The sequence below is a fragment of the Camelina sativa genome, chromosome 11 (genome assembly GCF_030686135.1).
Source record: "Camelina sativa cultivar CO46 ecotype springtype chromosome 11, ASM3068613v1".
In the NCBI taxonomy this organism is placed as follows: Eukaryota; Viridiplantae; Streptophyta; class Magnoliopsida; order Brassicales; family Brassicaceae; genus Camelina; species Camelina sativa.
In genome coordinates, this window is record NC_141890.1 from 8,108,932 (window position 1) to 8,132,828 (window position 23,897).

Here is a 23,897-nt window from a genome sequence, read left to right on the forward strand (position 1 = left end):
TAATCAAAAGATCAACTTAGATTTGATCTTGGTGACAGGGGAAAAAAGAGTAACACTGATCAATTCGAGTCTATAAACGAAAGTGAAGGCCAAACAAAACCCAAACCAACAGACACACAAGTAAGCCAAAAAAGCGAAAAACAGAAGTGAGTTTATTTTTATTTTATTTTGACTGTCAGAGAGATCAAACAAGGGACTCGCAACATGACAAGTTGGCTTTTTCGTTTTCAACATTTGCTTTCGTTTTTTATATATATAAAAAAATCCCTAAGAGTACTATTTTAACAATTTTAAAAGAGTTATAATTAAAATTTAGTCATTTGTCTTAGAATGCCTCTCTGTTTTAGGCACTTTACTGTTCTCGCCTTCAAAAACAAGCACTCCACCGATGTTTAAAGTCCACCTTGCCCTTCAGATCTGATGTCATTCGCTCATCGCCTTCAACACATTTCAACCGACGAGTTCAAACTGAAATTGGGGGTTGACTGTTCGAGAAGACCAGAAACACTATGAAATCCCAAGGAGTAATTCACTGCTTGGGTTCTCTATTTACAAATCTGTTAGGGTTTAGGCTTTTTTTTTTTTTTTAGATTTTCGTTAAGATTATTCACTCAGTAATCGAATCTGCAATTCTCGCTGCCGACGGATCACCAGTTCTCTCCACAACTTTTTTGCGATTGCTGCCACCTTCAAATCTCTGCAGTTTTCACAGTCGTCGGATATACAGGTTTGAGCTTTGAGGTTTCTCCACCACGTACCGTCTTCACCACCACCAGATTCACGCTCATTCAGGAGGGGCAAAATGGTCAACAAACATTACATTTTCCACTACTATAATTGTTTTTTATGGCAAGTGCCCATTTACGAGTCAATGGCCCAAATAAACCCATTTTAAAAAGAATGTGAGCTTTTCAAATAGTTTTAAAAGAAAAATATCCCATATATATTGCTATTATTTTATGCATTTTGTTTGGGAATAAAGCAATAAATGCAATCAGAACGAAGGCAAGTTTTGTTTCTGCTTTTGACAGAGAGCACAATGTGTCATTGATAAAACAGAGTTTTGCAGGGGGGCTTTGGTCTGCTGCTTCTCTTTCAAACAAACCTTTGCCCATGCCCTCCCTCCTCTTCATTTATCTTTCATTTTTTCATTTTTTTTTTTGGAATGATTCCCACTTCTTTAGTTGACCTTATTTAAAACCACACACGCTTCTCTTCTTAAATAGTATATGAAAAAAAAAACTTTGAATCCCTTCTGACATCAAATAAACTAGACATTGATTCCTTCGTAATTTCGTATAGTCATATTGATATTGGTGATTGACAAAAAAAAAAAAAAAGAAAAAAAAAAGTCATATTGATATTGGTATGGATATATATATAATTGAGCCAAGATCTCTACAAAGTCAACCCAAATTATTACTAATTTTGGTTGGTTTTCACATGGAAGTTCGTTAATGTTACTGAAATGACAGCTGCCAAAGTTACAGTGAAGTTTGTAAGGGAAAAAATAAATCAATCAAAGGTCAAAAACATTTAGAGATGTTACAAATTTCCTATCAATAACACTAATTTACAACATGGTATTCAACCCAACCAGACCAGGTCGAGTCACAAATTTAATGGAGATGCTAGGCAAGCCTTTTATTAATCAAATTGGTTTACACATACCTTTTGTCGTAATCTAACCTCCCCATATATGCAAGTTCAATGTCTCCAGTTCGGACCTCTAGATCCCTCCAGCTTTTTAATCTTATTCAACAGATCATCAATTGTGTTGGACGCTTCCTGCAAATGAATTGTTTTAGGTTTTGTTATTTAAGGTGGTGAGCATACAAAATGATAACAACACTAGTTAACCAACAAAGGTTTGTTTCATGAATGAAGAACCTCTAGCTTATTTCTCAGAACTTCTTCCTCCCCATCACGTCGGTCTCTTTCCTCTGAGAATATCTGAATCAGATTCGCTTGCTCTTTGTTCATTTCTTCTATCTTTTGCCTTGCTAATTGAACCTAAATTAACCAGGAAGGAATCCATCAGGCTTGCAGAGAAACTGTCGAGACAGTTAAAATGTCAGAAAGTAGGGACCATACCTCAACTTCAAGTGCCTTCCTACGCTCTTTCTCACGCCGCAGCTCCTCTTGCAACTGAGAGTGTACCAAAGAAAATTGACAAATCTATTACAATGGAAAGGTCCTTGAGAGGATTTTCCTCTAGATTTTAGATTTGAGATTTTGGTGGGAGTATAGATATACCTGTCCACCATCTTTCCCATCATATACACCATTGTCCTCTTTATGATTTGGAGAGTAGAACTTGTCAGAAGCTGGAGTAGGAGTTTTGCTTCTTGTTTGAGCAAATCCCTCAGGATAATTTTCTGGTGATGAGTCTAACATCCACAAGACATTGTTACATGATTATTCTCCACAAGTAAACTCTCTAGAAATGTGGTATGGACGTTATAAAACCAATAAAGACACTATACCTCTGTGATAATAACCGTTTACAGTCTTTCCATGCCTAGGCGCATAGCCAATTTTGTGACAGTTGTTCCTCCTGATCAAAAAAGGGATGGAATATTATTACCCCTGAAACATCCAAACCCAGCTCAATGAAGCTGGATATCAGAACAACTTGAGAAAAGAACCAGACCAGTAATTCTTCTGCATTTGAACTAGTCGTGACTCAAGTCTAGAGAGAACTGTTGTACGCTCAAACCCTTGTTTATCATGAGCAGGCTCGACAAAATTAGCTTCTAGAACACCTATTAGCAGTAGAAACTAGCTTTGTAATCTTCACATAAAGTAAAAAAAATAAAGTAACACACCTTCCATATAAAACAAATACCTATGACCCCACGACCATCACTGCCTGCCGCATTCCATATCCTCCAAAATGGCTGATAACACAAGTTAATAAGAAAAAGAAAAAAACACAAGAATATGTGAATCTACTATTTTTCTTAAATATCATTTGGGAAGCAAAAAGCCATTTACGTAGAAGGAAACCTTGATGAGCCGATTTTTGTGGTAGACATTAAAGCCTTGAACATCAACATGATGTTTTGCGTCCTTCACAAATCCAATCATTACAATAGCAGACATCTGGTCAAAGAAGTTGTGCACGATACCAGCTTTATTATATTATAACTAGAAGATCATGGCTTGGAATAAATAAGAACTATATGAAGGCTGGTTTTATAAAGTTACTAAAACTTACATCTGTCAAAACTCCATATGATTCGGACTGTGGTCGATATGTGATCTGCTCAGTCTGCATCATGTCATTCACTACGCTATGGTGCTCAACATCTTTTCCCCGTAGAATGATACGAAACCCAGGTGGAATTCTTAGGTAGAGGATCGATACATAACTCTGGGAACATGTCAAAAAAGTTGTGAGAAATGAATTTAGAATAGAAGGACATGCAGCTAATTTAAACAAGATTCATAGTAATATTCGTATTCAAGCTTTTTTATTTTGACGATTATAGTAATTACTGAAATGTTTTGCCTACTGAAATAATCACTATAATTGAAATACTACAGATATACAGTCCTAACTAGCATGAGACTGACTAGAACTACTTTGACAAAAAGACATCTGACTTGTTTATACCCTTAGTGAGTGTTTGTATGTCAGGAAGTGCCTAGAATTAGGAAACTGAGAAGCCATTTTAATGTTCTTCTCTTCCCGATTGACGCCTCTAAGTTGAATATCCTGCAGATAAACAATATGATATGCATCAAAATTCGTATGCATCATCATCTCACGATAAATCTACATACATTGAGCAATAAGAACACATACAAGCGGATCAGCATCAAAATCAAGTTCTAACATCCCTTGATCATCTTCCCACATGTTATATATAACTATCCGTGTGCCACGATCCTTCATCAGATCAAACTACAACAAATGAAGCAAAAAATTAGTGACAACATTTGTTCATAGAGACAGTAAAGGGGTGGTAATAGATGAAAACCCACATCAAATGAGTTATAGAGAACTAAAGAAGAGCATATAGCTCAGAATGTACTAAAATAATCACTATAATTGACTCATATTTTTGCTTCCTGGGTAGTAACTCTCATGGCAAATTTCATTGTATGGATAAGTGACTTAGCAAATGCTTTGAACAAAGGGCAAAATATACCTGATGAAGAAGATCTTCTTCACTAGAGAATGGCGACCATTGTACTATTGTTTCCACATTTTTAACCCAATCACTAAGAGAAGACCGGATTATTTTACTCCACTCAGAGTCCCTTCTTTCGTAGTCAAGCTGTCATTATAAATCACATTAAAAGAGAATATAAGGATAAAATGCATACAAATTCATCCAAATTAAAAGGAAATGTTGTGGGCATGAAAAATCGTTCTTCTATGGCAGAAGAGATGTGTGGACAGTGAAAAAACAAAGCTAAGTTACAATGTTACCAATTGAGATACAAGCTAAGGTACTAAAAGAGAAGGAAACATCACGATTCTCTGCCAAAGGTTTTATCTACCAAGCAGTACGATTTTTGTGGTAGACGAAACATCAGAAGAATCATGTTGTGGAGCCAAGCAGTTATTAGAATACTACTTAGAATAGGGAAACCAAGTGGCAGACCATGGAGTTGGTCACAAACAATGCCACACAAGTGAAACAAAGAAAGATTACCATGGGTACAACAATGTCTTCCTTTCCTGTGCTCCTGAGAAATGTATATGATAGGAGCCCAATGCTCTGCGTAGAGCTAAAACCAACATCAAGTAAAATAGACTATAACAAAAAATTACAACTCCAGCTGTTGTTCATATACTAAGGTAGTGAAAATACAATCCAACCAAAACGAATAAGAACATGATAGAAACATATTGATGATAACCAACTAACCTCTTTCCATCTTTTCCAGGGCAACGCGAGAATACAATGACATCTGCTCCAAGTCTCATTGTACTAGTCTTAAATCCATTACCATCTATAAGCAATAAACGTATTAAACGTGTTTCTGCAAACATTTCATATAAGTATCACTCGAGTATTTAATGCTTACATTGTCCAATGGTGTTTGCAATTTTGCTTTTGGCGGAGTATCCTAAAGACATGCATTGTCGCATTTTTTCAGGATCCATCCCACCCCCGTTATCTGGATGTCAAAACATAACGATTCTCATACATGAGCATCGAGAAGTGGACGAAAAAGTGTTGCAAATTAGGCAACCAATAACCACATGAATAAAACAGGGAAGAGATTCTCTAAGATATGCTAAGTAAAGTGTATACCTTCAATTAATAACATTCTGCTTCCTGCTTTGTTGTTTTCAAGCATGTCTACATTAACATAAGTAGCTCCACTAGCAACCTGATATCAACGAGAAGAAACATTACTACAACGCATAAGTTGAATGCAATTCAAGCTGTCTAATACAACAACATTATAACAAGTAAAAGAAACTAAACCCACCTCATCCAACGCATTGTCCAAAAGCTCTGCAAAAGCTGCACAAGAGAACAGATTAGCTCAACGAAATAGAGGGCTGCCAACTCATTGTGTAAAGCTAGCCTAGCTTGAATAAAGGTTGATCAATAAAGATACCTCCAAGAGCCCATTTGTGACTAGTTGCGTTAGAATGTAAAAACTTAGGATGGACTCTTATATGATCAAAGCCACCTGAAACACAAATACATACAGTGGGACATTAAGTATCAACATTCTATATGACTGTCTAATGAACAAAGGCAACATTTGGTTTTGACCTGAAGAAAGATCCCAAGTAGCGCCAGGTGCTCCTTCATAATCTCCAGCTTTCCAGAACTGCTTACAACTACCAACCTTCCCGGACACGCCCGAGGAAGGCGTCGGCGGCGGCGGCGGCGGAGACATAGGCCTGAAGACATTACACATATTCGCGGGAATAGCATGCGTCACATTTACCGGCGGCGGATTCGATTGGCCGAATCCTTCAGGCAACGATACAGCCACCTCATCAACTGTTGTTACCTTCTTAACATTGTTCCTATCACCAGCTCCAAAAGTAGTATCTCTTGCTCTCTTCACACCGACGAAGTTGCCAGAATCATATTGTCGGTCAGGTCTTCCTACTACTTGGTCTAACCCACCGGCGATATCTCCAATGTCAGAGTCATCATCGCTGCTACAGAGATCGACAACAGGAACAGGTTCTCTTCCGGGAAAGCCAAACGGCGAAGTAGTAGTAGAAGAAGGTGGAGGAATCTCTCGTTTCACTTCAATGTTATTATCCATCATAAGTAACGATGAAACCAGGAATCCAAGAGAAGAAACAAACACTTAAAAAAGAGGAAGAAGATGAAACCGCCGTTTCAATTATTAAAAGAAAAAACAAGAAGAGAAAAAAAAAAAAAAAGACAAAAGCAGGAACACACTCTCTCTCTCTCTCTCCCTCCTGTTTTTGGTTCCACCGATTCGGCTTTTGTCCAACCCTCTCAAAGTGTAACTGACTGAATTATTTATACTTTTCCAAAATTAAACAAACTTTCCGGGGAAAAAAAAAGGGTACGAATTTTTGAGTCTCTCCTCTGTTCTCTAAAATCTTGAGAGAGAGGGAGAGAGAGAATAGAATTAAAAGGGGAGAACAAAATCACAACTGTAAAGGCTTTTTAGGGTTTTTTTTTGTTTTTTTTAAAATATTTTGATTAATGTTAGTTGTGTTATATAGATGGGCCATCTAATAATAAGCCCAATCATATTGATTTTACACAGCTTATTTTTTATATGGACCTCAACAAAAAGGCCCATTTAGACAACTCACATAACATTGAAAATAAATAAACCCTAATTTATATATATTCTTTGGCTTTGTCTCTCTCTCCTTTCAGTCCTTTGAGCTGCGGGAAAGCTGAAAATGGTAAAACTTCTGCACCGGATTCGTTCGTCAATCCAATTTTAGTGTTGTGTTTTTTCGCTAGCCACGTCTGAAACATTTGTTGTTTTTGAAAATTCAAGCTGATAGATGTGGATTATGTTAGTTTGATCTATTAGTTTTTTGTAACTCTGGTTGGTTAGAAATGTGTAGTTGAATCTGGACTTATGTGTGTCATTGTAGCGAACTGTTAATAATTGATTTCTTACTCTTAAAATTTTTACAATTCAAATTTGGTTTTTAGGCCCCAAAGAGAGGAGTTAAGGTGACTACCAAGAAGAAGACTGCTGTAAGTGATTCTGTTTTGCTCTTTCTCTCTCTCTCTCTGAATATATTATATCATTCCTTCGATCTGTTCTTAGTTTCTGAAAATGTGTTTGGTTTCAGGACAAAGTAACAAACCCTCTATTTGAGAAGCGTCCTAAGCAGTTTGGGATCGGAGGAGCATTGCCTCCCAAAAAGGATCTCTCCAGGTACATCAAATGGCCTAAATCGATCCGTCTGCAGAGGCAAAAGCGTATCCTGAAGCAGAGGTTGAAGGTTCCACCAGCACTTAACCAGTTTACTAAGACCCTTGACAAAAGCTTAGGTCTTTGATCTCTACTATTCCTGTTTTTGCTCTGTTTTTGATTTACCCTTTTAGATATTTAAACTCAATGTTTGTGTAATTTTGCAGCCACTCCTCTGTTCAAGGTACTTCTCAAGTATAGGCCTGAGGACAAAGCTGCCAAGAAGGAGCGTCTTCTCAAGAAGGCTCAGTCTGAGGCTGAGGGCAAACCTACTGAGTCTAAGAAGCCAATTGTTGTCAAGTATGGTCTTAATCATGTGACTTACCTCATCGAGCAGGTCTCTTCCCTTCCTGACTGATTCAGTTGTCACTCTCTATGAATTTATAAGCTTGCTGTAGCAATCTTGACTGAATCCTATTCTGTTTTGTTTGATTTGCAGAACAAGGCGCAGTTGGTAGTGATTGCTCATGATGTGGATCCGATTGAGTTAGTCGTCTGGTTGCCCGCATTGTGCAGGAAAATGGAAGTTCCTTACTGCATTGTCAAGGGGAAATCACGATTGGGAGCGGTAACTATGATTCCTTACTTTTGAGGGCCTTTACAGATTTTCTCTACTAAAAAAAACTTGTAACTGATCTCGTTCCTTTGTTGCAGATTGTCCACCAGAAAACAGCATCTTGCTTGTGTTTGACCACAGTGAAGAACGAGGACAAGATGGAATTCAGCAGAATCCTGGAGGCCATAAAGGTTAGAGAATGATGTTGATCGTTTACATTTGTGTTTTAGAATAATTTGTGTAGGATGTTTTCAAATGGTTTCGATTTGTATCCGCATAGGCAAACTTCAATGACAAGTTTGAAGAGTACCGTAAGAAGTGGGGAGGTGGTATTATGGGATCCAAATCGCAGGCCAAGACTAAGGCTAAGGAGAGAGTTCTAGCCAAGGAAGCTGCTCAGAGGATGAATTAAATTCTCTATGGTTTCATTTTTGGAAGCTTTAGTTTATTCAATTTTGCACATCACGAGTTCAAGTCAAAAGTATCTCCCTTTTTTCACTTTCACAATTTTGTTGATCACCTTAAGGCATCAATAGAATTAAATTTCATAGCTTATTTGCTTTCGCAATGTCATACCGTTGAGTTGTTGGTTAAGATATTTTTATGTCAGCCAAAGCAAACTAACCCACTCACGTTTGGATATTGCTGTGCTGGCAAATAGTGTGGGTTGATTCGGTGAGATATTTGAGTCGCATACTATAAGATAATGAAAATTTCAGATACATTTGTTTTTAAAAATCTTAAACATCAAAAACTAATGAAAAGTCTTTTAAAATCAAAGAGATGGATTGGTTGAACAACATTAGCATATACGCGTGGAAACTAAATGGATACGACAAGGTGGAAAGCCACTTCTAATATAAATCGAAACACACACCTCATGAGTCATGAGTCATCATCAACCACATTCCATACCCATTTTTTATCTAAATTAAAAATAAAAAACAAAAGTAGATTAGACAGGACATCATGATGTGACCACCACCAACTCTCTGAGCATTAAAATAATACTAGTCAGGCTTCTTCTTCTGTCTTCTGAATCAGTGACTGTGAGCCTCGTGTCCCTCCTATATCACAATTAATTATCAAAAAAAAAGTCATTAACGAATTAAACAAAAACTAGATAACACACTTGTTATATGCTAATGGTCGCTACGTTAGAGAATTATAGGCCCTTTACGTTTCCTAGGACTAATATTAAATGTATTAATCCAAGAAAAATAAAGTTTATTTCTTTGACCCACTTCGAGTTCTAGAACTCCTAATAGTTACTTTACTTACCCGGTGAGGGAAAATGGACTGGAGGATGTTGGGCTTGGAGGCCTTGGAGGAGTGGTGGGAGGAGCGGAAGACGCCGTGTTTCTTAAACTGTTCTCTGACAACACGGTTGTAGATAAAAGCTGCGCCTTGAAACTGGGGGAGAACAAGCCAAGCAACGAACACAAGTTTGACCGTATACCAGATCGGGATCCAGTCAATAAGCGATTGCAGAATCAGTTCAATCAGTGAGAGAAACGAATAGATAATCCAATACGCAAGCCACTGTTCGTCGTCTAGTTTCGTTGCGCTCTCCATTGCTATCACCGATGCGTACCTGTGTTGTATGATACATAATAATAATTCAATTAAAAACTTTCACATAAATATCAGATTTTGAGTTTCTAATCTTTAACAAAAACAAGAGAGATTGAACAAGAAACAAAACTTACAATGGATACAGCAACATCACTATGGGCCTGCATATAACAAAAACCATTTACGTTTAAAATTAGAAATCGAAACAGAGGAAACAATAAAAAGAAGTGATTTTGTTGGAAAGAATAATAATATGTAAGGAAGATTTAAGAAACATACCCAGCGCCTGAATGAAGAGCAGTGAGGAAAGTCCAAAACTTGTCCATTTTTTTTTTTTTTTTCTTCCTTGCAAGTTTCCTTTCGAAAATTTTAGGGCTTTGTGAAAAATTTCAGATGTTAAAAAAGAGAGAGAGACAAGTCTGTGAGTGTATCGAGGCTCTGTAAGAAGAAGACAAAGGTAAATAATGTGAAAAGGAAGAACCTAATTTATAGAAAGGAAAGGTCTCTCTATTGGAGAAGAAATTGTATTGTACGGTTTGCTACAGTTGATTTGGTTGGTTGGTTCACACTCTTTTCATTGGGTCTTTTTGCTTAGTGAAACGGGGGTACGGTTTAGTAGAGGAATACAAGAACGCTGATGCCGACATACAACTATTCCGGTCTAGTCCATCGGTTCAATTAGTGAATCAATCAGTTTTTGGTCGGTCTAGTACGATTCGGTTTGGTTCAGTTTACACGCGTGGCGAGATTTTAACTTAAATGGCGTCGACATGGCACCGACCTAAAGATTAAAAACAAAAAAAGAGGATGTCGGTGAGAGCTTTGTCATTGCTTTATTTTGTTTTTTATTTGGTTTATTTTAAAAGAGATAATTTTTGTCATTTTATTTATTAATCGTTTTGGTGATTATTGTTTTACTTTCTTTTCAAAGGTTCTAAACTTTTTTTTTTTGAATAGAAATGGGTTTGATAGTCTAATATCTACTTTTTCAGCTTCTTAAAATGTAACTTCGTGAAAACCAAGTAAAAAAAAAGTGGCGATAAAATTACAGTACATGGAACTAAACAAATGATATGTAAAAAATGTCATAAAATTAACTTCCAGAGATATAACTATTGGCTTCTTCGATTTCACATGTGTCTCCTCAGTCCTCAGCCTTCTCGAGAAGCCGCTCCTTCTTGGCTGCTTTGGTCTTTAGGTTAGTCTATAATACTTTAGGAGAATCTTGAACAAAGAAGTCGCTGCAATTATACAAGCATTGACTGAAATAGCTAAGAGGGGTAATAATTTTGCATCTTTCATCCAATGGTAAGAGTATTTTACTATTTTGTTATAGTTTTCTCAACCCAAAATAAAATACATTGCTTTGGTTGTTTTGGCCAAAATTATTACATCAAACTTTGATGAGGTTCTATGAACTAAAAAGAGATGTCTATAGAAGACCTTTTTTTTCTTTATTGAGTTTGATGAACATTCTCAAACGAAAAAGAAAAAATAGTATAGTATTAAGTAGGAACCAAAGTATTGATATGTGTATTCATGGAGAAATGATCAAATCCGTTCATCAACACAAACAAAACACATAACAAAAGCAGCACCATAGTAACAGAGACAATCCTTCCGATCGTCGTCTTCTTTTTCGATTTCGTAGTATCACTCGCTCTCTTCACATTGGAAGACCAACAAGATGAATGAGAAAACGATGTCGCCTTCTTGGTTTGACCATCATCATCATCATCAGAATCGTGAAAGAGTTTTCTTCTTAAGCGTGATCCTACTTGTATCATCTCTGCCTCTGGTTCGTGCTGGAGTCAGAGCATTAGTTTCCTTGGAGAGTTTTCGACAAACTCAACAGCTTTTTCTACGGTGATCCATGAAACAGCAGATGAGTTTTTTTTACCTGTTTTCATGTCAGTCCATTCTTTCTCAAGCTCCTTCAACTGCTGCTTCAGTCGTTCGTGTTTGTTCTCCTCTCTATCTTCCATTTTTTTCCTTCTTACAATTTACTTTACTATGAGTAGTAAGAAGGATGTGGTTTATAACAATAGGTTGAAATCTTGTGAGATCTCACTAATTTCTATTTAATGAAAAATCTGGTGAGATCTTCACTCTAATCTCTATTTAATTTACTTTCTGAGTTTTACTCTTTTGAATTAATACATAATATTTGAAATTTGAATGAAATTGAACAATTCAAATGTCAATAAACGAAAAAATGATTCTACCACGGAAAATCACAACTGACCCGCACGAAACTTCAGAATTTTTTTGCATTTATATGTTCATAATAATGTGAAAGCAAAAAACAAACGATTGAGATATTAATTAAATAGGATCTCATGAAACATTAGAGTTAGATGAAATTTAGGACTCACTGGTTGATAATACTACTAAGAGGAGGTAAAAGAGTTAGAGATGTCTTCCATCACACCTTTCCCATCTTCACCATCAAAGTAGAAGAAGTTCTTTATTGGGTCTCCTTTGCATGATACTGCTTTGATCACCTCCTGCAACATCACCAAGCTTTCTTGTCAGATTCCCAAGTTTCTAGTGAGAAGATTCGAATGGGGAAAAGAGAGAGTGAGAGAGAGAGAGAACCTGTGCTAATATTCCTCCCACAATGGCACAAGCTGGTGGGAATTCAGTAGTACCCGTGATTAGTCTCTCCAAGAGACTATCTGGTATAAGGCTTTCGCTCACAGACTGTTGCAGTATTCAGAATTTCAGTGAACTGAGTGACATTTTCTAAAAGAGTGGCAAAACAAAAAGAACACGCTTACATTTGCCTCACAGAGTTGCTTTTTGATTTCCAAGATTCTGGCAAGATCGAGTAGTGAACATTCTCCATGTTTACGCCCTTCACTCTCCTCAAACACTTCTATTACTGAAAAATCTCATGAGAATACCAAAGATTAGTAAAGCAGCTTTTGTTGTTATGTATCTGCAAATGGGATCTCATTTTTCATTTGTTTCTGAAAAGAAATCAAGAATTAAGCTGCAGTAAGTAGTAACAACCTCTCATAGCAAAGTAGAGCTTTGCTGTTCTCCGAGGAAACGGTTTCCAAGGTACTGATATAGCCTCCTGCGGCAATAAACCAAAAAATCTAATTTTTACTACATATGCAGATGTAAGGATTATTAGAAGCAAAAGTTAGTGTTAAATTGTACCTGAAAACTCGGAAAATTTAGTTCGCATTCCACTGTCTCTTCAAGCTTTTTCTGTGGAAAGAAAGAACATTGCCAAGAAAACAATACAAAGGACGATTAAAAAATGAAGCATTTAGGAGGAGTTAATATAGTTAAAATTGAGATGGACAGGATAAAACGTAACATCAAATCATATAAAGTACCTTTGTGTACTTGTAATTTTGAAGGTCGACAAAGATCTCACCACATGAGTCTCTACAATCGACTGTATAGAAAGCAACACGTTTCACTAAGTTCCGACATTTTTCATTGACAGATTTCTGCAAACAAAAAGAAAAACAGACAATGTTATGAATCAACTGAAGATGAGAGCAGAGGAAACTATATAAAACTGTTATCCATACTTTAGTAGCACGAGAACCGTAGCCTATAACCACAACATCAAACTTCTCGAAAAATTCAAGGCCGAGTGTAGACAAATCACCTGAAAGATTTAAAAAAAAAAAAGATCAGACAAGAGCCGGTATGGTATCAAGACGTTAAAAGGAGAGGTATCAGAGAAGGACCTTTCTCTACAGAAACACGGACCATAGGGTTGAAATCCTTGAGTGAATCACAACAAATCTCAGCAACAGTTTTACCACGGTAAGCATTTTCATCAGGCGGAATTAAGAAGTTTGCGTTCAAGGCCTCCTCGTTCACCAAACGATCATCCATTAACGTCACACTACCAACTCCTGCCAGCACAATGTTCTTGCAAAACTACCCACCACATGGAGACACACACACAAATCCAAGAAATGCAGTAAAAGACCATTAGATTAACTAACTAATTGAAAAGCATTACATCTCAACAGAAATATGATAAGAGTTACAGCTACTACCTCAGCAACAGTTCCCTTAATTCCAGATACCAAGACATGAGATTTGGTCAATCTGCAAGCAAAACACAAACCTCACATTATATCAAACCGTGCCACAGTAGTTACATGATTAGTGTATTGTACCATTAAAATAAGCTTCAGCAGAAAGCAAAATGTGAATGAACAAGTAACGTTACATCAACTTAGCAAGTTAAAACCCAAATACTCTACTAGAAACATGAACTCAACATTATGATACAATCTCAGCTGAAACATGAACCCCTGGAAATTCCCAGTAACAGAACAGACATGATGATCTCAGAACACAACCTAAGGGAGCACAGAAGTTACGAGTTCAACTAGTCTAGAAGCAACTAACTCGGAATTAATAAAAAGAAAAAAGAGGAATTGAAACAAATCAACGCTAACCCAGTATGAGTAGTAAGTAGAAACAGGGATGAGTAGGATAAGGAGATGAGAAAGTAGTAACCTTCTTTGAGCATTAGCACCCCAAACCCTAATCTGGCGGTCGTACAAGGCAGTCTCCTGCTCGGTAAGCTCTTCTCCGTCCATTCGCAAACTCAAGCTATCAAATTACACAAAAAAAAAAACCCTTTGCTTTCAGAAACTGGAATTAGCGTATATCAGTACTGGATTATCTTGTAACCGGAGCTTGCGCAAGAAGACCTAGTCTTAACTTGGTCGATTTTGGTCAACCTCTTCTCTCAGTGATCTCTCTCTCTCTCTTTTTTTTTTTGTTAATAAAAAATTTGTTTCTAGTAAAAAATACTTAAATGGAAAATATAAATTGGTAGTCAACGTCTCGATCGCCGGTTCGATTCAACCCAACCGCATATCAGTCGATTTAATAAGTTTTTTTTCTTAATACGAATAACAATTTTCATATGTTTAAATAATTTACGTTTAGTAATAAAACACAAAAAAAATTAAAAATGGGATGACATAAATCGTCAACGACGGTGAAATTGGTTTGACAGACATATCAAAGTCGACTAATGTGATTAGTTTGGCCACGCGACCTTTCCATAGCATGATGGCATGACACCGCATAACAATGTCGGTTTGTCACCGGTGGTTTTGTGTTTGATAGTGTCCTTACATCCATTTCAAATTAATTCGTCTTTCTCGTAACCAACCCTTTAAACAAAAACATACATTCGTGATACGATACGTATGTGGAATACATAGTCTTTATTAGTAGTTCATCCTAACATAAGTTGTAGTTTCTACTCTGATGTAAACATAACAAGTACTAAAAAATTGCAAAAGCTTTTACCTCTTTTTGTTTGCAGTTTTATTCTTTATCAAAATCTTACTATTAGATAAATAATACTGTGTTTGACAAAAAGATAAATTTTACTGTGTTAAGCTTTGACGAAAGAAAAGAAAAAAAGGTATGGGAAAGCATACCTGCGAAATCGGAAAAATAGAGTTTCCTTGTCCAATGGAATCCTCTTCATTTCTTTTTTCCTTGCAAAATTCTGCAAAATGATCAAAACTGTGCTTATTGCTTGAGAAGAAATACAATATGATATTTTGAATTCTTGTGTAAATATAGTGACGTAAAAAAAAAATAGTACTTCAAGACGATTGAACGTCTTTTGATCTATCGTTCCATCTCTTGCTCTCTCTCTCTCTCTCTCTCTCTCTCTCTCTCTCTCTCTCTCTCGGATTTGATTCGATCGTATCCATGAGTCAATATTTATTGAAGTCAAACTGATTTAATGAAAGGTTCAATGTAAGTATGTAACTCGTATAACAAGGGATATAATTAACACACTCCTAACTCCTACATTCTAATCATATGATTAGTTACAACTTACAATGTACTTCGAGTATTGTATTTTGTATATAAATAAAAGTACTTTAATACTAGTAGAATAAGAATAAGAAAAAAGAAATCTAGAAAATTGAAAACCACTGGATGAGAGAACATTGGAGGACCGGTGCATGCGCCATTAAGCTATCATGGAGTATCAAACAATAGGAGCTTACAAACAAAGGGTTCTAATTACTTAGCAAACCACCATATATTCATTTTGATTTTCGAACAACTATTTCTGAAAATGATATACGCTAATATGTATATATATTTTTTTCGGGAAACAAGAAAACTCAAATAGATAACTTTTTTTTTTTTTGTTAAATTTTAATTCAGCTATTAGTAAGTGGGAATATAATAACTGGAGGATAAGAGAGAGTAAGTAAACCATAAACTCATAAACCCAAAACATGAGTTTGGTCACGAGTTTGCAACTCATCCTCCCGCCACGGCCGAGAGGCACCACCTCCAAGTTCTTGTGTTCATTGAAAAACTCAACACAACAAATTCAAGAACTCTCTTCTTCTTCTTCTTCAATCCCTCTCTTACCAAAACTAATCTCTTTTGCTCTTGCTCTCTCTTTAACCTCTTCTTCTTCCCCTGCCTCAGCCATTCCTTCTCTCTCCTCTTCTCAGCCACTCACCACTCCTTTCACCCAATCCAAGTTCGTCCAGACCGGTCTTCTCAATGGGTTTGTTTGTTTTCCTCTCCATATACTCTTTAATTGAGAAAAGTTTGCGTTTGCTTTCTTTTAATGCTAATTCTCCTCTCTCATCAATTTGTGTAGCAAAATTAGGCCTTGCCCTTCTACGAACCCAGGATGTGTATCCACGAATCCAACCTCATCTTCCTTCTCATTTCCATTACCAATACCTGAAACCGATAAACAAAATCCCATTCAGGTCTATCTTCTCCCTTTTTCCAACATCTTCATCATCTCAATTTAGTTTTCTGATTCTTTGTAGTGTTCAACGCAGAAATTGAAAGAAGCAATAGTGAGCACTCAGAAGAATCCTAAGTTTGTGGTTCTTGAAGATACCCCATATGGTAATCACTTGTCAGTCATTTTTTTTCAATTAAGGATCATAGTGATTGTGTGGTAATGACTCTTAGTTATGAAAAAAAATCGGATTATAACACATTGATTAATTTATGCAGGGAGATATTTGGTGGCAGAGGTAGAAGGAGGAGGATTTAGCAGAGATGTGATGGAGTTTTTGGTGAAGGAAGATGTGGTTGCTTACAGGTGTATGGCCACTAAGGTTACCTTTGTTTATCCTTTCACTACTGCTTTTGGAGATTCCAAGGGACAAGAAGAGAGGATGAAGAAGCTTATTGACCAGCTCGGTTGGTATGCTCCTACTTTTGAATCCATGGAGTAAATAGAATATGTTCTGCAAGTAATGTTTTTTGTTTTGTTTCCATAGCCTTACAACTCACTACTTGAGAGACATTAATATGAGTTTGTTTGTTTGTTTTGTCCTTTTGAGAAAATCAAAGAAAGCTTGTTCAACTTAGGAGCTAGATGATGTGTTGTTACAACTTTCAAATGTTATAGTAGTATAACTTATACATTGTTAAGGCATAATAAGGGAGAGGAGAGAGAGCCTTATACTTCTTAGGAGCGCATCCCTCTTATTAGGACCTAACATACAAAGTATAAACAACGAAACTTAGGAGAGATGGTTTTAATTTGTTACCAAGAATCAAGAGCATAATAAATTCAAGTACCTTGGAGCATATAGCCAGTAATATTAGTGGATCGTCTTCTTTTTACCAACACAACAGGTCTAAAACTACAAGGGTCATTCCTCCCACGTTAGATCCATTCACTTAGTTCTAGCGCCTTTGTCTAGGCATCCTTCTCCTATACTAGAGAAACGCGAGCACATCTAGGGGGAACCACACAGTCCACATGAAGACAAGCTTATTTTACACACCGCCATCTCAATATCAATCTCAGGAAGCCAAGTGTCATTAGTGGTTTTCGTGGGCTTGGGTCAAGTTACAGTATGAGCCCAGTAAAGGTTTGACTTTGCTGACATGGCAAACCTCCGTCGAGGCTCGGTCTGTGATTGGCTCTTCAATATCCATGTGACGTTCCCTCTCTCTCTCTCTCTCTCTCTCTCTCTCTCTTTCTATTTATCTTAAATCTTATTGTCATTAATTATTTCCAAAGACTCCCAATTTGTTTTCTCTCTTTCGAATAAAAACGAAAACGCAAAAAAAAAAAAAAAAAAAGCGCCATGGACGCCATTGATTCCGTCGTCGATCCTCTTAGAGACTTCGCCAAGGACAGTATTCGCCTCGTGAAGCGTTGTCACAAGCCAGATCGCAAAGGTATTGAAACTAGATCGGTCTACGAATTTTTGTATTTTGAAAATTGCTGTCTTTAGATTAGGTAATGATGAGCGATCTGTGTGTGTTCTGAGCTGATGGATCTATCTTTTTTTTATTTCACGGATGAGAAGATCCGTATGTATGTTGATTGGAGAGATCCGTGCTTTCTTTCCCAAGATGGAGATGGTCTAATGATTCTGTATTTTTTTATATTGTTGTTTTGTAGAGTTCACGAAGGTGGCAGTGCGTACAGCTATCGGGTTCGTAGTAATGGGATTCGTGGGATTCTTTGTGAAGCTCATCTTTATTCCCATCAACAACATCATCGTTGGTGCCACTTAGGTGACAATTTCTCTTTTCCAATCTCTTCTTTCCAGCCATGCATGAATCTGTTCGGGATTTTATTGGTTTGATAATGATGCTTTGGTTAAGCAAGCTAGTTCGTGTAGTATAGAGTCATCCTAAGATGTTTTTGTCTCGATGAATACTTCTCTGCTCTGTCTCTAGTCTACATCTCTTAGAAGCTCATTAGGGTCCCATGCCCCAAATCTAGAAGCTGTTTTGTATACAGTAAACGTTCAATTCTTTGGTCATTTCAATCTATAGGTACTAAATAAGCAATTTGCATTTGAACATATCTAGTAGAATTGTTTATGCATATGCATATTATGGAACACTCATTGAAATTAAGTGTAGCATGCACTGATAGATACTCTCCGGTTTATTCTTCTAATATTGGCTGGAAACTGTTGGGTTTGGTTCAATGTGTTGATAGACTTGTGATTCCATCATGAACAACATTGCATTGGCATGTTATAGGGAATATGCTTTATCGAAGAAATTTGGATAACCGATATGAATGGGGAATTGCTTGTAGCCCTTGTAATTTAAAAACTACTTTTCTAAAGTTTGGTTTGGCATGTTTGCAGAGAACATGGGAAGATAAGATGGAGAAGGGTAGTTACAGCTTTGTTGTTTCATGAAGACACTTCAACAGTTTTTGTTTGTTTGTTTGTTCAGATACTCAAAAAGAGTAAACTTTTGTTGACCTAGTTAACCACACCATTTGAGATCAGTCTCCAGTAATTTGCATTCTGTTTCAAACATTTCACTTCTTATTTCGTTCTGCTGTTATAAAATTCCAAGTTTTGATGAATGTGGACGAGGCTAAAAAACTCTTAGTTACGGTTACGAAACTTACAAATTAAAAAGCCTATCTGAGTACACGAATTCTTGACCAAATCTTGCGAATATTCCTAACCTCTTCGTATTGCTTGTTGCCTCTGGTTCCAATCTCAGCTTCCATGTTTTTGCCTTATTAAGCTTCCATGGTTCCAATCTCTGATGAGGGAATTTGTCGCAAATAATGCTTGCACTATTAAGATTGTCTGCCTATTGACCACAAAAAGCATTTCATAGTAACTACCAGTTTACCAAAACTTATTCACCTACTGAAATCACTTAGATACACGTGTATTTCTTTCGATCAAAATCTTTGCTACTCCATTGACATGACAGATTGAAAAATAATAATCATGAAGTTAGGTAAATCCAAACTAACAAGCAAATGACATGACAACACCAAAAAAAGGAAAGAAAGAGAATCTTGGAACAGAAGCAATGCGACCTTTCCTTGTTATTCACTCGAAGATGACACAAACTGACAAACATAATTGATGATCATTTAAAACCAAAAGACATCAACTCTTTTGGTGAATCAGGTGATACTCAAAGAGAGGTGAGAATAGTAATCATGCCTCCTCAACTTCATCAATCTTCACTTCCTATTCTCAATCCACTACTCAGATTCTCACCTCCTTCCTCCCCTCATAATCCCAAACACCAGACGGAATCAAAGATTAAGATGCCAAAGTTCACCGTGCGTAAACTCATACCTCTTCTTATCTTCGTTCTTTCAAGCCTCTCCGTTCTCCGACTTCTCCGGATTTCATACAAGTCTTCATCCTCTGCATCTAAGTCCTCATCTTCAACCACATTTCGTTTGAGTCCAGCCGAGTTCAGTCAGCACCTCAGGGCTAACGAGGGCCCAAGCGCTCTCACGATAAAGGAACAGAAGTTCTTATCAGATACCATTGCCCGTAGATCCCCTTGCAACGTTCTTGTTTTCGGGTTTGCACCTCAATACCTCATGTTATCTTCAATCAACACTAGAGGTATTACCGTCATTCTAGACGATGAGCCTGCAAAGATAATGATACCAAAAGCTAAAGTAAATCCAAACAACACACGAATCTACAGCTTGAAATACCATCAGATGGAAGTGAAAAATGCTTACAATCTGCTTCGACATGCTCGAGCCAATCCCACATGCGCACCCAAGATGAATAATCTACAACAAGGCTCACCACACTGCAAAATGGAACTGAAGGATTTGCCACTGGAAGTACACAATATCAAATGGGATGTGATAGTTGTTGATGGGCCACGTGGAGACAACTTAGAGGCACCAGGTAGGATGGGGAGTATATACACTGCAGCTGCGTTAGCAAGGGAAGGAAGTAGTAACTCAACAACAGATGTTTTAGTGCATGATGTGCACAGGACTGCTGAGAAGTGGCTCTCCTGGGAATTCTTATGCCAGGAGAATCTGGTTTCAGCTAAAGGGAACTTCTGGAAGTTTAGGATTAAGGGACAATCAAATGCATCCAGGTTTTGCTCAACAGAAACAGTCCTCATCAGATATTAGCAAAATTTTGTACATTTAATCAAGAACAATGTAGTTCGACACACTACTACGTCTTTATCTCATACCAGCGCAGGGAAACATGGTTAAATAGTGATAGTGTATAAAAGTCATTCCTAAAATGTGTGTCCAACTAGAAAATGGATACAATTAGTGGAAATGACCACAATTTATGCACCACAGAGTTATTTCATTTTAACTCCCCAAGAACAAGAAATGGAAAGCTATACATGTTTCTTAAGAAGAAGAACCCAAAAGAAGATCAAATAGTCACAGAGAGGCCTTCTCTATGCTATATTTCATTATTACACAAAGCTACGTAATACTTTAACCCTTTCTTCGTACCAAAAAAAGATTCCATCCAATTTTCACACTACTTCAAAGGAGTATCCAGAATCACATACCTCTAAAATTCTTTCATAGCTTGACATGAAAAACAAGATACACTGGAGCAAAAGATGATTATAAAATTCCTACATTAATAATCTGTACTCGTTGCCATCTTGGATGTCAGCCAGAGCCATTTTCACCAGTCTCTCTTCGCTGCAATCACAATTAATGTATGTATATAAGGCCACTGAAACGTATTTCTCAGAGGAAATTAAACAAAACAGCATCAACAAAGCAAAATGTATCTATTTATGTTGAGTATAAAAGGAGCACACATATGTTTGAGAATTAGAAAAAATAATAACCGACATGATACCGGCCATTTGTAATTAAATATTAGAAAGGTAAAACCTACCGCCCGTTTGCTAATGTACGGTTGTATTTTGACTGGTTCTGATTCTGTAGAGATGCTTTCAGTTTTAACCAACTTCCGTTTTTCCTTCTCAAATTCTTTCCTGGATTCTTTTCGAGTGCCTGATTGCCAAACTCGACCAAAGTTGGGAAGCCAGTCTGCATCAACCTTACTATTCATTGTCTGTCCCCTCTTCTCCATCTCTATCTCTATTTTTCTCTTTTCAGCCCATGCAGCGCCAACCCTATTAGGATTCAGCTTACGAGTCTTTCCAGGTATCTTTGCCTGAAAGCTGCTGCTCATGTCTGATTGGTTTAGTTGAACATTAGAAGAATTCCCATCATTTGCATCAAGCCATGGTGGAGGAGCTCCAGAGTGAACATTCCCGCAAGCATCGTTCGAATGGGAAGAAGAAATGCTAGTCATTCCCACCTCACCTGAAAAGTTAAAAATGGAAAAAAGGACAAATCCAATTAATACTTTGTGCATATCAGAATGGCTACATCAATAAAATCCATAAACCTAGACGATGAAGCACTAATATGAAATTAACACAACACAGCTGGAATTTGAATGCCAAGTAGCACCCTACCTGGAGAACTGTAACTGCCCTTAATTTGTTTCCTCTCCTGGAATGAAGACAACGTTAGTAATAGGCTCACAGAAAAGAAAGAAACAAATCTGGACTTAGACAATGAGTGTGTAATTGCCACCGGAAGGAATTCTGTGATATAATTGAACAAATTGACCACATAGACCCAATCCGTAATGAAATTTTGATGATCAAAACAACACACATAGATATTAGATAGAAGATTTATTCTGCATCAATTACACAAATAACACATAAGAAATTCCTGAACCAAGGAATAGTTATTGCCATGATCTTTACAAAGCATTGCCTTACAACCAAAAATTCTGAGCCGAAAAAGCCTATTATGAAACTAAGAGGTACCATTATATAATTGCACCAGAAGCAGAGGCTAAATAACAAGTAGTGAAGAATCTCTGACTCGAATGATGACATCAATCAAAAAGTGACAAAAAGAATGATAAGATACATGTCAGATAATCTTATCTAACATAGACTGCAATGTGCATATAACAATGAGAAATCCTAAATTGTAGTTACAAACTATTTTAAACTGGACAAGTCAATATTTTGAATGAAACCTAAGATGTATCAAAAACATAACTAATCTTCAAACTACAACTATTGTCTTACTCAATTCAAACGATCTTTCATTTACTTTTGAGAAACAGATGAAAACATTACACATCAGACTTTCAAAAAGCAGCTATATAAATGTTACAAAAACTGAAACTCACCTGATCTTGATTGCTTGGGTAATCCTTGCTTCTAGAAGGAATGACATGTTTGCCAAACCCGTTCCCTAGAGAACAGAATTCATTAAGACTATTATATACAACTTCTTATACTCTACAACTAACAAAATATGGAGGTCATAATTAAACAAAAGAATACCTGGTAAATTACTCGGCGGATCAGTATGTAAAGGGAGGTGAGAAGAATCCATGTTCAGATATGAACCATAATGTGCAACTCCAGGAAGCTCTGAATGTGATATCTGATACTTATTCGTATTATACTGTAAAGGCAAAACATCACTGGAATGATGTGAATTTATAAGTTGTGCAGGAACATTTTCAATTTTATCCATAGTTTTAAAGGCAAGATTATTGTGGATATCATTAGATGTCCCAGACAGCTGTCCACAGGACCCTTTAAAAGAGGATGCATCTTCATTTCCCAATGACTGGCATTTTTTTTCCCACTGCATCCAGCAACAGATAGAATGTCATTAGAGATTTCAACAAACAACTCACGGCTACACTCTGTCACTCTTAAACGAAAAAGGTTGTGCCACAGGTTATGAAAAAATACTGGCACAATTGAGAACTGTTTAACAGAAGAGCATAATCTTAAAAGTACATAGTGCATACCTTAGCTACACCAGCTTCTGAAATTCGGAAATCGTCAATGCAATCCATTGCTGGGCCATTTTTCGAAAGAAATTGCTTGATATTCTTAAGATGATCCGAGCTTGCGAAGTGGTTAATTGCCTTAGAACTGATAATAAAGTATCAAAACCAAAATCTTATGTGCAGTAACTAATTTTTTTTTATCATCATACACTTCACAATCCCAGTTTTCTAGCACGGTTAACTGTATCAACAACAACAATTCTCTAGCGCACTCCCATACTACATTCCATTCAAGTAACATAGCTACTACGTTCGCTAAAGCAACGAACCTAAATCGAATGAACAGACTCAAACTGAAAGGAAAGAGATAAAAGGTAATGACATACCAGGCGAAGGAGCTGCCGAGCAACAATGTCCTCATCGCAAAAGACACACCAGACACGGTTTTGCGACTGCTCTTGTGGCCGTAGAACGCTAGGGTTCTTCAGGAAGAATCTGACGTCAGCAATCTTCGTTCGGAATCGATCGAGGAAGGTAGAGAGGAGGTCTTTGTGGCGAGGGAAGTACTTGTGGCGTGAGCCGTGGTCGTGATGCAATCGGCACACCTTGCAGTACTCGATCTCGCGCTTCTTCGATGGTTTCTTCATCCTTCTTCTTCTTCTTTCCGACGTGACTCGAATTAGGGATGCGTTTAGAACAAAACGGTGTGCCAATTACAATCCACTATTTTATTCCCGGTTAAAGCCGGTCCGAATCCGATCGAAAAAAAAAGGAAAATT

General features: G+C 37.0%; 8 protein-coding genes and 1 pseudogene across 9 annotated transcripts; 4 read left to right on the forward strand and 5 right to left on the reverse strand.

Moving 5' to 3' along the window:
- Positions 1–1,436: 1,436 nt before the first annotated feature.
- Positions 1,437–6,636, reverse strand: LOC104722482 (protein MICRORCHIDIA 7). Of its 2 annotated transcripts, none has more exons than XM_010440646.3 (19): positions 5,748–6,636; positions 5,587–5,661; positions 5,455–5,489; positions 5,274–5,352; positions 5,044–5,136; positions 4,884–4,968; positions 4,668–4,743; positions 4,158–4,286; positions 3,812–3,910; positions 3,620–3,721; positions 3,221–3,376; positions 3,010–3,105; positions 2,849–2,900; positions 2,654–2,765; positions 2,487–2,557; positions 2,257–2,390; positions 2,095–2,148; positions 1,891–2,013; positions 1,437–1,788 (listed from the first exon to the last, which is right to left on the reverse strand). In XM_010440646.3, exons 1-19 carry the CDS (start codon positions 6,256–6,258, stop codon positions 1,708–1,710), a joined length of 2,163 nt encoding a protein of 720 aa, XP_010438948.2. In that variant the 5' UTR covers positions 6,259–6,636; the 3' UTR covers positions 1,437–1,707. The 2 variants fall into 2 exon arrangements, with proteins under 2 accessions (XP_010438948.2, XP_087331302.1); XM_087475176.1 differs by having other exon boundaries at positions 4,668–4,733; positions 5,748–6,620.
- Positions 6,511–8,512, forward strand: LOC104722484 (large ribosomal subunit protein eL8z). The gene is made up of 7 exons (XM_010440649.3): positions 6,511–6,877; positions 7,137–7,181; positions 7,280–7,481; positions 7,569–7,738; positions 7,841–7,969; positions 8,056–8,148; positions 8,238–8,512. Exons 1-7 carry the CDS (start codon positions 6,875–6,877, stop codon positions 8,367–8,369), a joined length of 774 nt encoding a protein of 257 aa, XP_010438951.1. The 5' UTR covers positions 6,511–6,874; the 3' UTR covers positions 8,370–8,512.
- Positions 8,513–8,712: 200 nt separating this feature from the next.
- On the reverse strand, positions 8,713–10,125 carry LOC104722483 (HVA22-like protein d). The gene is made up of 4 exons (XM_010440647.3): positions 9,812–10,125; positions 9,667–9,693; positions 9,239–9,551; positions 8,713–9,024 (listed from the first exon to the last, which is right to left on the reverse strand). Exons 1-4 carry the CDS (start codon positions 9,856–9,858, stop codon positions 8,998–9,000), a joined length of 414 nt encoding a protein of 137 aa, XP_010438949.1. The 5' UTR covers positions 9,859–10,125; the 3' UTR covers positions 8,713–8,997.
- Positions 10,126–11,024: 899 nt separating this feature from the next.
- Positions 11,025–11,654, reverse strand: LOC104722485 (protein SINE4 pseudogene; annotated as a pseudogene).
- Positions 11,655–11,788: 134 nt separating this feature from the next.
- LOC104722486 (SUMO-activating enzyme subunit 1A) lies at positions 11,789–14,315 on the reverse strand. The gene is made up of 11 exons (XM_010440652.3): positions 14,230–14,315; positions 14,033–14,128; positions 13,564–13,615; positions 13,246–13,441; positions 13,084–13,163; positions 12,883–12,999; positions 12,701–12,751; positions 12,548–12,614; positions 12,313–12,416; positions 12,131–12,235; positions 11,789–12,039 (listed from the first exon to the last, which is right to left on the reverse strand). Exons 2-11 carry the CDS (start codon positions 14,113–14,115, stop codon positions 11,923–11,925), a joined length of 972 nt encoding a protein of 323 aa, XP_010438954.2. The 5' UTR covers positions 14,116–14,128; positions 14,230–14,315; the 3' UTR covers positions 11,789–11,922.
- Positions 14,316–15,556: 1,241 nt separating this feature from the next.
- LOC104722487 (thylakoid lumenal 17.9 kDa protein, chloroplastic) lies at positions 15,557–16,909 on the forward strand. The gene is made up of 4 exons (XM_010440653.3): positions 15,557–16,076; positions 16,173–16,287; positions 16,363–16,432; positions 16,544–16,909. Exons 1-4 carry the CDS (start codon positions 15,796–15,798, stop codon positions 16,765–16,767), a joined length of 690 nt encoding a protein of 229 aa, XP_010438955.2. The 5' UTR covers positions 15,557–15,795; the 3' UTR covers positions 16,768–16,909.
- A 640-nt stretch (positions 16,910–17,549) lies between these two features.
- Positions 17,550–18,881, forward strand: LOC104722488 (protein transport protein Sec61 subunit gamma-1). Its single transcript, XM_019233154.2, has 3 exons — positions 17,550–17,725; positions 17,952–18,067; positions 18,655–18,881. The coding sequence occupies exons 1-2, from the start codon at positions 17,632–17,634 to the stop codon at positions 18,065–18,067; spliced, it is 210 nt and encodes a 69-aa protein (XP_019088699.1). The 5' UTR covers positions 17,550–17,631; the 3' UTR covers positions 18,655–18,881.
- A 320-nt stretch (positions 18,882–19,201) lies between these two features.
- Positions 19,202–20,670, forward strand: LOC104722489 (glucuronoxylan 4-O-methyltransferase 1). The gene has a single exon (XM_010440654.3). The coding sequence runs from the start codon at positions 19,479–19,481 to the stop codon at positions 20,430–20,432; it is 954 nt and encodes a 317-aa protein (XP_010438956.1). The 5' UTR covers positions 19,202–19,478; the 3' UTR covers positions 20,433–20,670.
- A 16-nt stretch (positions 20,671–20,686) lies between these two features.
- LOC104722490 (TITAN-like protein) lies at positions 20,687–23,811 on the reverse strand. The gene is given in 8 exon segments (XM_087475178.1): positions 20,687–20,972; positions 21,175–21,608; positions 21,764–21,800; positions 22,501–22,565; positions 22,658–22,967; positions 23,137–23,263; positions 23,505–23,528; positions 23,530–23,811. Coding segments are annotated over 8 exon segments (1,266 nt in total). The 5' UTR covers positions 23,766–23,811; the 3' UTR covers positions 20,687–20,939.
- Positions 23,812–23,897: the final 86 nt, after the last annotated feature.